The sequence below is a fragment of the Ostrea edulis genome, chromosome 5, assembly GCF_947568905.1.
Source record: "Ostrea edulis chromosome 5, xbOstEdul1.1, whole genome shotgun sequence".
Lineage (NCBI taxonomy): Eukaryota > Metazoa > Mollusca > Bivalvia > Ostreida > Ostreidae > Ostrea > Ostrea edulis.
In genome coordinates this window covers 66042712-66060283 of record NC_079168.1, presented here as the reverse complement: position 1 = coordinate 66060283, position 17572 = coordinate 66042712, and the positions used below count along the sequence as shown (strand labels likewise).

Here is a 17572-nt window from a genome sequence, read left to right as displayed (position 1 = left end):
TTGTCCTTCTTCTTCCATTATGGCACCACTATCGCATTTTGCCAGTCTTCTGGTACTTTTCTCTCCTCCCAAACTTTATGGAAGATGATGGTGAGCCATTGTATTCTGGTTTCGCCGCATACAAAGATGGCTTCAGTTGTGATGCCATCGTATCCAGCTGCCTTATTTTTAGGACTGGTCTTTATTGCTTTTCTCACTCCACTCTCCAGGATATTAGGTTCTGGGTGGTCTGGGCAGCTGGGGGTGAACCGGCACTGTTTGTCTTGTACCTGTACTGCTGATGGGTTCAGTAGATCTCTGACATAGTCTTACCCCACCTCTTCAGTACTTCCTCCTCTTCACACAGAGCTTCTCCATTTGAATCCTTGATGACAGTGGTATAGGTGAGCTAAAAAAAGCTGTGAGGGTATGACACATAGTAATGATGGCGACAAGGCAGGACTTCTAAATGACTTCTTCTGTGGTGTGTTCAGGAACGAGGACACTTCTGTGCCAGCAATAGAGGATATGTCAGATGGGAATATACTCATTGGCATGTGAAAGGTGAAGATAACGAACAGTGACAAATCTCATAACTCCTATACGCAATACAAAACAGAGAGGTGGGCAACACGGACCCCTGGATACACCAAAAGTGGGACCAGGTGCCTAGGAGGAGTGATAAGGTAAACGGAGTTATCCGCAGTCAAAACCAGTGTGCCAAGAACGGCCTAACAATCGGCATGAAACACGTCGGACAGCATTTGACCCAATGATAGGTTGTATTGGCAAACTAGATCGTTATAACGACCACAGAATTTGCGAAATGCTTATTTTAAACAAGACCATTGGAACCCCTGTACCATCAACTTGTTTGTCAGTAGCCTGCTTCGATTTAAAAAATGACCATACGCAGAACAAGCTCTTGCGTATCGAATCAGTTGAGATATAAATACCATATGCAGGTGATAATGGAATATTCCTACACAAATATGGGAAGTTGACGTTGGAGAAGTTGAAATCACCCCGTTTGTCATAAATTTGGGTTGTTAGTTTGCTGTTAATATCTACTTTCAATAAAATATGTAAGTATGAAGCAGAAGTGGACGACTCTGTGGTGTCTTTTATTTCGGGTTCACTGGGATATATTGAATCGACATATGAATGAAAATTATTATTGTTAATAGATAATACATCGTCGATATATCTAAATGTCGAACTAAAGGCTACAGCAAGAAATTTTTTCTTCTCACGTAGAAGTTTTTGAATAAATTCTGCTTCAAAGAATATAAAAACAGATCAGCCAACAAAGGAGCACAATCCGTGCCCATGGTGATTCCAACAGACTGTTGGAAGATATTGTCAATGAGGAACTCCAGCATATTTTTTATTTCAACTTCAGAGTACTTGTTCGTGGAATCGGAGTGGCGTTTAACAAAGTAATTTTTTTTTATGACTGATCACTAGATAGGCATATTTGCGTTTTCCATTTTTGTTGAAGATGCAATTGTCTATGATGTCAAAAGGTCTAGACTTTAATTTATCGTGAAGAATGATCATGTAAAGTGTTGAAAAGTCATAGGTTTTGATGTTATTATGTTCCCCAAACAAAGTTTGGGAACATATTGTTTTTACTCTGTTTCTTATTATTATTAGGGTCTTCCGTCTTCAGCGGAAGAACCTTCTATTATTCTATTGTTGATTTTTCACTTTTCTTCTTCTTCTTATTATTATTTTTTTTATTCTTTTTTTTTTCCTTACCGATTTTGTGCAGAGGATTTCTCAGAGATGGCTTGATCGATTTGCTTCAAATTTTTAGGGTTGATGCATTGCTATCTGAAGTTTATATCTTTTTTTGGATTTTCGAAAATTCACTTCCGGTTGGAAGTTATCCCCCTTTTATCGATTTTCAGATGACCATTTTGTCCGGACAAAAACTCAAAAACGACAAAAGCTAGAATGCTGAAATTTTCAGTGATGTTAGACGACATGTTGTAGTTGTGCACATCGGTTTTCAAAATTTCCGGAAGTGCCTAGTATGGAAGCTCGGTAGGGGTCGAAAATGGAGTTTAAAAAAGTGCCCAATTTTTTTCCACGTTTTAAATCAGAACTTTTTATTCGTAAATATTTTGTTTAGACATATATAACAAAAGTTGTACAGTTTATTGAGATCTTTCGTGTCATATCAAGAAATGCGCCCATGGGCCTAATGGCTCGCCTGAACCATTGAATTTCTGTTACAATGATTAACTTTTTTCTCACGAAACTTTTGATAAGACATGTAGAATGAAAGTTGTTCAGTTTTGGAAGATCTATCTAATGATGTCAAAAAATAGGCCTCCGGGCGTCATGGCTCGCCTGAACAGTCGAATTTGTATCACAATCAATAACATTAATAACTTTTTTCTCGAGAAACTTTTGACAAGACATGTAGAACGAAAGTTGTTCAGTTTCGCAAGCGTTAACTAACGATGTTAAGAAATAGGCCTGTGGGTCTCATGGCTCACCTGAATAATTGGGTTATTGTTACAATCTATTACATTTTTGTCAAGAAACTTTTAATAAGACATCTAGAACAAAAGTTGTTCAGTTTTGCAAGATCTTTCGAACAACATCATCAAAAAGGCGAACGGGCCTCATGGCTCGCCTGAACAGTTTGATTAGTGTCATAATTACTAACTTTTTTCTCGAGAATCTTTTGATTAGACATGTAGAACAAAAGTTGTTCAGTTTTGCAAGATCTTTCGAACAACATCATCAAAAAGGCGAACGGGCCTCATGGCTCGCCTGAACAGTTTGATTAGTGTCATAATTACTAACTTTTTTCTCGAGAATCTTTTGATTAGACATGTAGAACAAAAGTTGTTCAGTTTTGCAAGATCTTTCATACGATATCAAGAAAAAGGCCCACGGGCCTTATGACTCGCCTTCACAGTCTGATAAATGTCGCAATCAATAACTTTTTTCTGAAGAAAATTTTGATAGGACATGTAGAACAAAATTTGTTCAGTTTTGCGAGATATATCTAGAATGATATAAAAAAATAGGCCTTCGGGCGACATGACTCGCCTGATCAGTCGAATTGTTTTCGCAGTAAATAACATTATTAACTTTTTTCTCGAAAAAAGGCTGACCCCTTTAATTAGTGGCCGAGAGGGGCAGAGAGTCTTTAATTTATAACACTTAAATGATCAATATTTATAAAACATTACCGAAGCTAAATTGTACGTCTAGACAATATATTTGTATCATTATTTATGAACGAAAATCTCAGTGAAATTCTTATCTCATCACATCTAAAATTGGACGGAAGACCCACTCGTTGCTCGCAACGAGATCGCATCTAGTTATTATTATGTTCCCCAAACAAAGTTTGGGAACATATTGTTTTTACTCTGTTTCTTATTATTATTATGTTCCCCAAACAAAGTTTGGGAACATATTGTTTTTACTCTGTTTCTTATTATGTTCCCCAAACAAAGTTTGGGAACATATTGTTTTTACTCTGTTTCTTATTATTATTATTATTATTATTATTATTATTATTCTTTTTCTCCAGTACTTTTTTGTCCGGTAGTGTTCTCAGAAACTACAAAAGGGATCGATATGAAACTTTCCAGGATGATAGTATAGCGTTTGTAGATGTGCATAGTGATAGTCATTTTGTCTGCACGTGCATGCACGCGCGCACACGTGCATTGCAATTTTGGTACAAAAAATGGAAAATCAGAATATTGAAGGAAGCGATATAAAACCTAAATAGGATGATAGTATATGATTTGTACATATGAAAAATAATATTTATTTTGTCAGCACGCGCACGCATGCGCGTGCACGCGCATTACAAAATTTGTACACTAACTTTGGAATCAGTCTAACTTTTTTGTTGTTCATTGAAATGGCTTGAAATTCATATCATAGGTAGATATTGAGACCCTTAACTGATTTGCATGGTCAAAATTACCAATTTGCACGCGCATGCACGTGCACTTCATTTTGATTGGATATTACTAAAACGTTTGTAACTATCTTATTTATGAAGCGAATGAGATGATATTCACAGCATACGTAGACAATATGTGTATCTATATATTGGTGTAATAAAAAATGCCAACTAACACGCGCATGCGCGTGCAACGTTTTTCAAATGTTCAGTTTTTAAAGGACAATAACGTTTTTGTTGTTCATCAAATTCTATTGATATTAAGGGTTTAGATGTGTCTTGGTACTCCTTACAAATTGCTGTGGTTAGAATTACTGCTCATCACGTGCATGCACGTGTGCGGAATTCTGATTGGACGATTTTAAAATCGCTATAACTTCCTTATATGTGGTGGAAATGTTATGAAATTCATACTGTAGGTATATGATACGAATGCCTGTTGAACGACATCAACAAAAATTCGGAATCATACACGCGTGCACGTGTATGCACGTGCAACGCTTTCTTTCATTTCTTGGTACTGAAATGACCGTATTGAACGTACTATATGTAATTAAAGGCTAAAATAAAATGATTTTTTGCTATAGATTCACAAAGACATCACTTTTTAATTGGGGGAGGTTTGGGGAACATATGTAACGGTCCCCGTTACAATTAGAACTAGTTATTATTATTATTATTATTATTATTATTATTATTCTTTTTCTCCGGTACTTTTTTGTCCGGTAGTGTTCTCAGAAACTACAAAAGGGATCGATATGAAACTTTCCAGGATGATAGTATAGCGTTTGTAGATGTGCATAGTGATAGTCATTTTGTTTGCACGTGCATGCACGCGCGCGCACGTGCATTGCAATTTTGGTACAAAAAATGGAAAATCAGAATATTGAAGGAAGCGATATAAAACCTAAATAGGATGATAGTATATCATTTGTACATATGAAAAATAATAGTTATTTTGCCAGCACGCGCACGCATGCGCGTGTACGCGCATTACAAAATTTGTACGCTAACTTTGGAATCAGTCTAACTTTTTTGTTGTTCATTGAAATGGCTTGAAATTCATATCATAGGTAGATATTGAGACCCTTAACTGATTTACATGGTCAAAATTACCAATTTGCACGCGCATGCACGTGCGCTTCATTTTGATTGGATAATGCTAAAACGTTTGTAACTATCTTATTTATGAAGCGAATGAGATGATATTCACAGCATATGTAGACAATATGTGTATCTATATGTTGGTGTATTAAAAAATGCCAACGCACACGCGCATGCGCGTGCAACGTTTTTTAAATGTTCAATTTTTAAAGGACGATAACGTTTTTGTTTTTCATCAAATTCTATTCATATTAGGGGTTTAGATGTATCTTGGTACTCCTTACAAATTGCTGTGGTTAGAATTACTGCTCAGCACGTGCATGCACGTGTGCTGATTTCTGATTGGACGATTTTAAAATCGCTATAACTTCCTTGTATTTGGTGGAAACGTTATGAAATTCATACTGTGGGTATATGATACAAATGCCTGTTGAACGACATCAACAAAAATTCGGAATCATACACGCGTGCGCGTGTATGCACGTGCAACGCTTTCTTTCATTTCTTGGTACTGAAATGACCATATTGAACGTACTACATGTAATTAAAGGCTAAAATAAAATGATTTTTTCCTATAGATTCACAAGGACATCACTTTTTAATTAGGGGAGGTTTGGGGAACATCTGTAACGGTCCCCGTTACAATTAGAACTAGTTATTATTATTATTATTATTATTATTATTATTCTTTTTCTCCGGTACTTTTTTGTCCGGTAGTGTTCTCAGAAACTACAAAAGGGATCGATATGAAACTTTCCAGGATGATAGTATAGCGTTTGTAGATGTGCATAGTGATAGTCATTTTGTTTGCACGTGCATGCACGCGCGCGCACGTGCATTCCAATTTTGGTATAAAAAATGGAAAATCAGAATATTGAAGGAAGCGATATAAATCCTAAATAGGATGATAGTATATGATTTGTACATATGAAAAATAATATTTATTTTGTCAGCACGTGCACGCATGCGCGTGCACGCGCATTACAAAATTTGTACACTAACTTTGGAATCAGTCTAACTTTTTTGTTGTTCATTGAAATGGCTTGAAATTCATATCAGAGGTAGATATTGAGACTCTTAACTGATTTGCATGGTCAAAATTACCAATTTGCACGTGCATGCACGTGCGCTTCATTTTGATTGGATAATACTAAAACGTTTGTAACTATCTTGTTTATGAAGTGAATGAGATGATATTCACAGCATATGTAGACAATATGTGTATCTATATATTGGTGTAAGAAAAAAATGCCAACGAACACGCGCATGCGCGTGCAACGTTTTTAAATTTTCAATTTTTAAAGGACGATAACGTTTTTGTTTTTCATCAAATTCTATTGATATTAATGGTTTAGATGTGTCTTGTTACTCCTTACAAATTGTTGTGGTTAGAATTACTGCTCAGCACGTGCATGCACGTGTGCTGAATTCTGATTGGACGATTTTAAAATCGCTATAACTTCCTTGTATTTGGTGGAAACGTTATGAAATTCACACTGTGGGTATATGATACAAATGCCTGTTGAACGACATCAACAAAAATTCGGAATCATACACGCGTGCACGTGTATGCGCGTGCAACGCTTTCTTTCATTTTTGTTGGTACTGAAATGAGCATATTGAACGTACTACATGTAATTAAAGGCTAAAATAAAATGATTTTTTCCTATAGATTCACAAGGACATCACTTTTTAATTGGGGGAGGTTTGGGGAACATATGTAACGGTCCCCGTTACAATTAGAACTAGTTATTATTATTATTCTTTTTCTCCGGTACTTTTTTGTCCGGTAGTGTTCTCAGAAACTACAAAAGGGATCGATATGAAACTTTCCAGGATGATAGTATAGCGTTTGTAGATGTGCATAGTGATAGTCATTTTGTTTGCACGTGCATGCACGCGCGCACGTGCATTGCAATTTTGGTACAAAAAATGGAAAATCAGAATATTGAAGGAAGCGATATAAAACCTAAATAGGATGATAGTATATCATTTGTACATATGAAAAATAATATTTATTTTGTAAGCACGTGCACGCATGCGCGTGCACGCGCATTACAAAATTTGTACGCTAACTTTGGAATCAGTCTAACTTTTTTGTTGTTCATTGAAATGGCTTGAAATTCCTATCATAGGTAGATATTGAGACTCTTAACTGATTTGCATGGTCAAAATTACCAATTTGCACGCGCATGCACGTGCGCTTCATTTTGATTGGATAATACTAAAACGTTTGTAACTATCTTGTTTATGAAGTGAATGAGATGATATTCACAGCATATGTAGACAATATGTGTATCTATATATTGGTGTAAGAAAAAAATGCCAACGCACATGCGCATGCGCGTGCAACGTTTTTAAATTTTCAATTTTTAAAGGACGATAACGTTTTTATTTTTCATCAAATTCTATTGATATTAATGGTTTAGATGTGTCTTGTTACTCCTTACAAATTGTTGTGGTTAGAATTACTGCTCAGCACGTGCATGCACGTGTGCTGAATTCTGATTGGACGATTTTAAAATCGCTATAACTTCCTTGTATTTGGTGGAAACGTTATGAAATTCACACTGTGGGTATATGATACACATGCCTGTTGAACGACATCAACAAAAATTCGGAATCATACACGCGTGCGCGTGTATGCGTGTGCAACGCTTTCTTTCATTTTTTTTGGTACTGAAATGACCATATTGAACGTACTACATGTAATTAAAGGCTAAAATAAAATGATTTTTTGCTATAGATTCACAAGGACATCACTTTTTAATTGGGGGAGGTTTGGGGAACATATGTAACGGTCCCCGTTACAATTAGAACTAGTTGATTTCGGAAAAGTTTTGCGATTTAAAGTTTACTAAAAGTTCTTTAGAATCCACATATGCATAACAGATGAAGTCTGTCACAACACCCTCTAGCTCGACCAGTGAAAACTGGTTATCTATTTATGATTTACATAAAACCAAATAAATGCAAATATACAAATGAAAACAATTTAATCATTGAAACTATGTCCGTCTTTCCTGGACAGCACTACGCATCCACCATTCGGTTTATGACTGTGCCACGTGTCCGTCACCCTGTTCTATATAAGGTCATCATCCGGCCCTAGCCTAGGTTAGATATACGTCCTCGTTACCATCATACACCAGACTACCACCGCCAGACCTTCGCTACAAATCCATGCAGCCACACAGGGAAACCTTCAACATTTTTTTTTGAAACGTAATAATGCTAAACACCCAACTGTACTGCTGTACAATGCATAAATACACGACCGAACGAACAGTAATAATACTAAAGTTGAACTGTTCTACGCCCTTTCGTACTGCAAACCAAAGCAATGTAATAATAAGAAAACGCATTACTATTTTAAAAAGCACTAAAATTCACGACATGTGCACGTGGCAAAACTACCGTATACATTTGGAACACACTAATTACTACAAAGCAGTGTTTCCAGGTGATATGAAAAAGAGCGAGTTAAATACGTATAATCTTATAGAACTACTTCTTACAGTAAAATATGTAATGTAATTTCACTTACCCGGACTGGAGATTCGGTTATCACGAAAACCTAATCTACCCCTTCCTATCACTGTGGAACACCGGGTGCAGAAGAAAAACGTATGCTCCCCGAGTAAGACTAGACATTGCTTTATATAGCGACTCGCTATTCAAACCAAATCAACCCTGACCATGGAATTGAGCTGTCTCAAAGGATAATAGAAATGGTAGTCAATACGGGCTATTGCATCAAAACCAAACAATCTCAACAGTGATTGTGACAAAGTCATTCTTAAGCAGCTCCAGAGCTTGAAGATCAGTAAGTCGTATGGGCCTAAGGGTTTCCATCCAATGGTCCTTAAAGATGTCGCACATTCTATTACAAAACCACTGAGGATACTCTACACCTAGTCAGTTGAGTGTGGTGAGCTCCCAGCGCAAAGGAAACAAGGGCAATTAGTCAACCCTATCTTCAAGAAGGGAGATACTATCGTAGAAGCACACCGAGTAACTACCGGTATCGATCAGTCATCAGCCTAAAAGCAATGCTCTGTACAATCCTAGAGTCCATCATTAGGAAGGCAGTGATGAGGCACATGAGCGCTAACAACTTGTTCTGTGGCGAACAACATGGATTTGTGCCTCGCCGGTCATGTATGACCCAGCTCCTAGTGTGTCTAGAGGAGTGGATCGAAGATTTGGAGAGCCCCTCTACGCGATATTTTTGGACTTCAAGAAGGCGTTCGATACTGTATCTCAACAACGTCTCTTCAGCAAACTTGACAGCTACGGTTTCAAAGGCAAGATAGGAAGTTGGATCAGGAGCTTCTTAATGGACAGATCACAGAAGGTTTCGCTAAATGGGCATACATCAAACTGATTCAGCGTCACGAGCGGCATTCCCCAGGGTAGTGTGTTAGGTCCTGTCCTCTTCGTGATCTTCATCAACGACTTACCAGACGCTGTAAGCAGTGCCACGGGCATCTTCGCGCTGATGATACAAAGGTCTACGGAAGGGCATCTTCTGAAGAAAACAGGATAAAGCTGCAGGCAGACATTAACAAACTGTCGGACTGGTCAGACGAGTGGCTGCTGAAGTTCAATATGAGCAAGTGCAGCGTCATGCATCTGGGACAGAACAACCCCCGCCATACATATGAGGGACAACGATGAAGAGAACAGTGCTCAAAGAAACAGACATGGTGAAAGATCCAGACTTGCATATTGATAACAAATTATCATTCCATCAGTGTGAATCAGGCAGTGACCAACGGCAAAATAATCCCAGGCCTCATCAAGCGAACATTTGCCAGCAGGGACAGGAACATCATCAAACGCCTATATATTGGTTCGACCTATACTCGAGTATGGGAATGCTTCTAAACTATACCAGTTTGCAGGCGACATAGATAAGCTTGAGATAGTACAGAGAAGGGCCACCAAAATATGCACTGACATAAAGAATCTACCCTATGAACAGGGACTTGGGGGCCTGAAACTGCCGTCATTTTACTATCGGAGACAGCATGGAGATATGATCCAGGTATATAAGATCCTGACTGGCAAAGATAACATCAACCAGGACAAGCTGCTATCCCTGTAACACTCGACAAGAACTAGGGGTCACTCTCTTAAGCTGGGAAAGAAGGATGCAAAGCTCAATAGTATTAGGAAGCATTCGATTGGTCTACGAGTTGTCAACAGCTGAAACTCCCTACCGGGTTGGGGGGTTGGTGCGGACATAAATGAGTTTGAGCGTAAGGTGGACACATTCTGGAAAGATCGATATTCTGATGAAGAGGTACCAAGGTATGACCAATAATGCATTTTCTTCCCTTTGAATTTATGTTTTTTACTCCATCGGTGTAGGAGGGGGTGACCCCAACGTTTTTCATGCAAAGGTAATTATTTTCACATGCTAAGCAAAATATATTGGGTGACTGCGCCCCTTTTTTTGGCTCACTCAAGTGAGCTTTTCTGATCTAAATTCATCCATTGTCTGTCGGTGTCATCGGCGTAAACTTTTCACATTTTCATCTTCTCCAGAACCATTAGGTCAATTTGATGTCTCCGTCAAAGGGGAGATAATCACAAAATAGGGTGGGATCATTTAAATCTTCTTCTCAAGAACCACTGGCCAAGAAAAGCCGAAATTTACACGAAAGCTTCCTGACTTAGTGGAGATTTAAGTTTGTTAAATTCATGACCCCCGGGGGTTGTTGGACCCATAATAGGGGATCAAAGTTGTACATGCGAATATCTAAAGAAAATCTTTTTTTTTTTTTAAAATTCGCAAGAACCACTGGACTACAAGAGTGTATATTCACCTAAAAGCTTCCCCGATATAAAGTAGATTAAAAAAATTTCAGATCATGGCCCCCGGGGGTAGGGTGAGGCCACAATAGGGAATCATAGTTTTACATACAAATATATAGAGCCACTGGGTCAATTTCAATCAAACTTTGAACAGATCATCCTTGGGTGAAAGGGATTCAAGTTTGGTGCAGGGGTTCAAACAGTCTCGATTGCCGGTGGCTAGTTAGCTCAGTTGGCGGACTAGAGATTCAGGGAGCCCGGGTTCAAATCCCGGTCTGGTCCATTGCATTTTCTCTTCCTGTTACATTTGGTGCGGTAGACCAGCCCCTGGCATTAACAGGTGAAAATGTCTGCCAGGGGATTAAGATCAGGTTGATGTCTTCAGGTGTGAAGACATTAAGGATGGAGGAATGTAGTGGTCAGCTGGGTTAGCACCGGTGGCCAGTTAGCTCAGTTGGTAGAGCACCTGACTAGAGATTCAGGGTCCTGAGTTCGAATCCCGGTTTGGTCCATTGCATTTTCTGCCTTCCTGTTACACATGCATCACATGAAAAGGGAGTCTGTTGAACTAAGCCAACTCTTAGAAATACCATAATCGATGATATCATCGGAGACTGGAAAATTTCACATGCTCGTCTTGCAGGGTTAATTTCAATCCTGCATAGCATCCATCATGAATATTCATATGGGATATGGAAATTTTACTTAAAGGGTTTCCTTATCCCATATGTATCAATCACGGTAGTTTTTCTTCTTCTATCATTCTCTACCCAGAGTTATCGTCTGGAGGCCTTTAAACACAAGATCCTGAGGCAAACCAATCTCTCGAGGATTATTGACAGGCTGATATTTAGAGGCTTGTGACGGTTATGACTAGAGGCAGGTTCACCACGAGTTATTTGCCCCTGATCAGAAACAGGAGACCCTCATATCACATGATCAATGGAAGAAATACAGCCATAAATGAGTCAGCTTCCGTTTTTTTCAATGAAAACAACCACTTTTCTATTTAACAAATTATTCAGTCAAATTATAACCTTTATACCATTAACAAACAATTATCTACAATTCCTATATGGTCTCAGCATATCATTTCTTTCCTGAACATTCATACATATGACTGTAAGAATATCACAAGGAATATATAATAATATGCAGCACTAAAAAATTATGTTTGAATTTCAATATAATCATGTTTACAATTGTTTGTAAGAGCTTTAAAATCCTTAAAAGAATACAAGTCCAGATGTTTTGGAATAAAATATACAACGTAAAACGTGCAAGCTGACTCATTTATGGCACTATTCACAATATCTTCTTACACAGCCTTGCATTAGTATTAAAACATACAAGATCACCACTATATGTCCAAATTACGCATTATATCAGGCTGTGTATATACATATACACTGTATTATACCAAGCTGTGTATATACATATACACTGTATTATACCAAGCTGTGTATATACATATACACTGTACTTCTAGTTTTTATACCACGTATATACTGACACTAAACAGACATGGATTCATTATTTTAATATAAATATTTATAAATTTTATATAATATATACTTTGAAAATAAAACATGATGTTAGTTGATCAATGATACACTTCTATACTGATGAAGCAAGTATTTTTACACATTCTGAATTTCTTATCATTTTCACTAAATGTCATTTGTAACACTAACAACTACAGAATTCTAACTCTACAACTGTTCAACTTATATTACAAATCCAATTCTTATCGAACCCCACAAAGTCTACTAATGAGACCAGGACAATCTGTACACTAGTCTGAAGTCTCTTTCACATATATATATTAATGCAGCATATTTACAAGATAATGTGATTCAACATTCTATGAATATTTAAAATAGAACAAAAATTCACACATGTATTGCTCTTGGCTACACAACAACTATGTTCCATAAAAAGCTAATTCATTCTACTTGATAAGAAATAAACCAGAGTATTTGAGTACATCTATAGTTTGAACATGAATAGAAGCAAAATCAGATCTCTAGATTGCATTGCACATATTTTTTGTAGACAATTTAATGCTGGAGAAAACCATGGTCTAATCAGAAATACCAATTCCTCAGACATTTCTGTCTAATATTACAACCTTTTCTTCAAAACTCTACAATTCTGGAAGTCGGTAATTGGATGACATGACAATATGGGAAGCACTTTAACACACTGTGGAGACAAATCTGATCTGTAAAGACACATCTGCTAGACTTTTTACTGCCAAATCTCGTGCTCCCAAATACACAAAATATATATTACATCCCATTTTGCAAAACGTTTTTGCATATTCATGCATCATTTTAACAGCAGCTTCCTTAGAAACAAAGAAAGAATCCATAAATGGAAGCACTGCATTCTGAGTACAGTAGCATACATCTAGGTACAGATGATACAAAAATATAACATAAAAGCAGAACATTGAATATGCCCGGAATGAGGTATGGAGCAAACAACCAAAGCTTTTGAATATAAAACTCTTCAAAACATAAATGTAAAGTACAGGAGACTTTTTGCAAACAACTCATAAACAATATATCTATGTCGAAATAGGCTATAAATTTTTAAATCCATAAGAATAACAATTTTGTGTATTGAAAATATAGAATCCGACTGTACAACCAAACATTACTGGCCATACAGAACTGCATAATGATATGTATTTATAGGAACTGGAAGCCAATATAATTTGCTCATGAAGCCACATTTATGCGCATACAAAACAGCTTAAATGTATATAATTATATAAAACAGAACAAAAATAACATAAACAAGCAACAAAGGGATTCAAATTCAAACCTTATGTTAACAATCACAGATAAGCATATACGAGATCTTGGTCAACAAAAGGTGTTGTTTTCAGCCCAATATGTAGTTTGATATAGTGTAACACAAAAATCTTGACATTTAAAATCATTACATAAGTGTTACTAGACCATCATGAATTGCTACTATCAAATGTATCTTGGATTTTACTCTCCATTTCAAATTTGGTCTGATAGCACATGTGTCATTAATTAAGTACAAGAACTATAGTATATAAAGAGGTATTGATAAATTGTTCAATATATAAACCAATTAACCCTTCAGAGGTTTACTAATGAGGAATTCTGGAACATTTTCTTCATAGTAGTAGCCTCATTTTGACATTGTGCATCCATGTTTGTGGGAGGCCTTTGGGATAGGGTCGTCTGAGTGGTTTTCCTAGTGAACACTAGTGCGCCTCTGCTTTCTTGTCTTTCTTGTGCTTTTTGTGTTCTTCGTGGTCTTTGTCCTTCTTTTTCTTGAAGCGACTAAACATGCCCTTCTTTTTCTTCTCCTCCCTGTCTCCTCCCTCATGATCGTCCATCATCATCACAGGCTCCGACATTGGGCGCTCCTTCTTGGGAGAATTCTTCATCCTCTTCTACAAAATGAAATGCTCATTTGTAAAGTATTCTTAGGTCTTATATTTGAATTAGTTTTAATTTGGATTTTTAATTTAAGAATGGACTAAACGAAGATGACATCAGAGACAGTTTGTTACAAGAATCTTGATCTCTGGGGTAATTTGGCAGTTTTTAAAGACTTCAAAAATGAAATCTGTGGACAATTCCATGGTTGAAACTATTTGTTTCAACCCCCAATTATCGGCAAGGCCCAAAATTTTCACCAGTAAGAAACTTCTTACTTTACACACTTTACAAATATAAATCTCATCTTGAATTGTTGTACATGAATTTGATATTCATTCCAGATATTACTCATTAGACCAGATGAAACTAGAACTGTCCTAATGGGACATATAAGATGATGGGAAATATTTAATGCAAGCACATTGGATATTTTCACATTATCTACAGGGCAATCAATGTGAATGCAGAAGTGTATATTCTACAGTACAGCAGTACATGAAATATTAATAAAATCAATATATGCACCCAGGGGTGCATAAGCCGAGTTGCATGGGATACATTGTAAAGTCAGGAATGATGTGGCATATTTATAATTGTGAAGAACTAATTTCAGTTTTAAACTTTTCAAGTTACTGTCCAGAAACCATATTTGTCTGAAGTTTTCAATCTATTTTTGGTCACTGTGACCTTGACCTTTGACCTTTTTTCTCCAAAATCAATAGGGGCCTTGCTTTGCTGGTATCCAACAATATTACCAAGTTTCATTTGATTCAAATTAAAAATTTTCAAGTTATTCTACAGAAACTAATTTTTTGGGGGGGAATTTTAAAGGTCACTGTGACCTTGACCTTTGACCCATTTTCTCCAAAATCAATAGAGGTCTTCCTTACCTGGTACATAACAATATCTTTAAGTATCATTTGATTTGGATTTAAACTTTCTGAGTTATCATCTGGAAACCAAATATTTCTGAAATTTTCATTCTATATTCGGTCACTGTGACCTTGACCTTTTTTCTCCCAAATCAATAGGATCTTCCTTACCTGGTACCCAACAATATATCAAAGTTTCATTTGATTCGGATTTAAACTTTCTGAGTTATCATCCGGAAACCAAATTTTTCTGAAATTTTCATTCTATATTCAGTCACTGTGACCTTGACCTTTGACTTTTTTTCTCCAAAATCAATAGGGGTCTTCCTTACCTAGTACCCAACAATATATCAAAGTTTCATTTGATTCAGATTTAAACTTTCTGAGTTATCATCCAGAAACCAAATTTTTCTGAAATTTTCATTCTATTTTCGGTCACTGTGACCTTGACCTTTAACATTTTTTCTCCAAAATCAATAGGGGTCTTCCTTACCTGGTACCCAACAATATATCAAAGTTTCATTTGATTAGATTGTAAACTTTTCGAGTTATCATCCGGAAACTAATTGTTGACGCCCAACCGCCCGCCCGCATCACCAAACCAATAGCAGAGTTCAACTTCGTTGCAACTCGGCTAATAATATGCTTAATATAAACAATGAATACTATTTGACACATTTTAGGCTGTATGATTGCAAATCCCTGGTCAACTCTTCTAGTCTTTAGTTTATATTCACTTTGTTAAAGATCATTATGTTATGCCAACTTTACTTTGTCATTGATTTTGTCAGTAAATAAATGACATTAGCTCAAGTATTGGTATTATTGTAATCTTTTCTAAACCAGAAAATGTCCGTAACTTCCATAACTGTTAAAATATTTCAATGAAAATAGAAGATGCACAACTACATTATATATATAAGATGAGAATAAAGTTTGAATCAAATCTGTTCAATGGTTTTAGAATTAAACTCTGGACAAATTGCGTCTACGGACAAACAGACAGACAGACAGACAGACGGACGTTTGCGGGGGGGGTATAACTACAGAGAATGTACCAACCTTAATGTCATCTGTGAACTGATCTGAAAAAGAAAATACAGATAAAATTATTACAACACTAATTTAATCAGAGCTTTCCTAATTCCTAAGGGAGCACTAAAACTGGGGTAATATTGGATCTCTACATTACACCTCCAATATATCTTAATTGATTTTTGTTTTAGCTTCTCGGTATGTAATATTTTCTGTAACCATAATCTCATCCAAGTCATTGTTTAGAGGTCATGAAACACCCACTGATAGTTAGGAACTCTTGTATTTAGTATGTACAAACTGATAATCACTGCGACCTCGACCCTCTCCAAAAATCTGGTCATTAACAGCCTATGTGTGGACCTTTAACTTCCACAATCCCAACATGATCAAGTTAATGCTCCTTCAATGTAATAAACCATCTTGTCAAAATGACTTGTTTCTAGTGATAACAAGATGTGTTTGTGAAACACAAATAGCATAGATGTTCCCCAGATTACAACAAAGTGGAAACAGGTCAAAGGTCAATGTTAAGGTCACAAGGTCAAAGATTTTGGTGTCAATTGAAAGGTCTTGTCACAAGAAATCACATACCAAATATGAAAGCCCTACCTCTTATGGTGTAAGAGATATGACCAAGGTTAAACTTTTAGCCACAGACAAAAACACCTACATTCCTGGGGCATAAAAACTGCCCTCATTCTATAACCAGTCTATGATATTCAAAAAACCCCTGCATCACAAACTGAGGGTTGAAGAAAGATGTTTGCATTGCCATTCCCTGAACAACTGAAGCATGTTTTAAACAGAACATCAAAGTATGCGAGATATGATTGAATTTGGCTGGTGCAACACTTCAGCTAATCATGATAACTGACAAAAATGCTATCCTGGACCAGACACATCAATTCAGCTAATCGTGATAACTGACAAAAATGCTATCCTGTACCAGACGCATCACTTCAGCTAATTGTGATAACTGACAAAAATGCTATCCTAGACCAGACACAACAAGATGAGTTAAGACAGAATATCCCTTGAAGTACCACGAGCAAGTCTGGTTTGTGTACCAGTCATGGTAAGCTGCTTAAACCGTGGCCCTTAACCTATCATCTACAGAGGGTCAATATGAATCCAGGCTCCCCCTACTCAGAATAAGAAATTAACAAATTCATACAATCACAATTTTACATTTCTCAGGACAATCATAGATTCTCATGATTCAGGATATAATCATGAACTCACTAAATGTATGTTTGAACCAAGAAAGTTTTACCAAGTGAATAGAACTCACCCTCATCGCCATTCATCCCTCCGTGTCCTCCATTATGTGGGGGAGATACTGGTGAATTACTACGGTCCTCCTCTCCTGAATAAGATATATCAGA

The 17572-nt window shown here is 36.7% G+C and overlaps 1 protein-coding gene and 1 long non-coding RNA gene across 5 annotated transcripts in view; both read right to left on the bottom strand.

Moving 5' to 3' along the window:
* Positions 1-7864: 7864 nt before the first annotated feature.
* Positions 7865-8679, bottom strand: LOC130054688 (uncharacterized). Its single transcript, XR_008803009.1, has 2 exons — positions 8574-8679; positions 7865-8229 (listed from the first exon to the last, which is right to left on the bottom strand). It is a non-coding gene; the product is annotated as an uncharacterized LOC130054688 (long non-coding RNA).
* A 3694-nt stretch (positions 8680-12373) lies between these two features.
* The window catches only part of LOC125649793 (spectrin alpha chain, non-erythrocytic 1-like), a 157580-nt gene continuing 152381 nt past the window's right edge, over positions 12374-17572 (bottom strand). For all 4 annotated transcript variants that reach the window (XM_056165159.1, XM_048877571.2, XM_048877569.2 and 1 more), the window contains 3 exons: positions 17479-17553; positions 16212-16234; positions 12374-14288 (listed from right to left, as the gene is read on the bottom strand). In XM_056165159.1, coding sequence (XP_056021134.1) covers positions 14097-14288; positions 16212-16234; positions 17479-17553 — 290 coding nt within the window. In that variant the 3' untranslated portion in view covers positions 12374-14096. The remainder of the gene's footprint in view (positions 14289-16211; positions 16235-17478; positions 17554-17572) is intronic.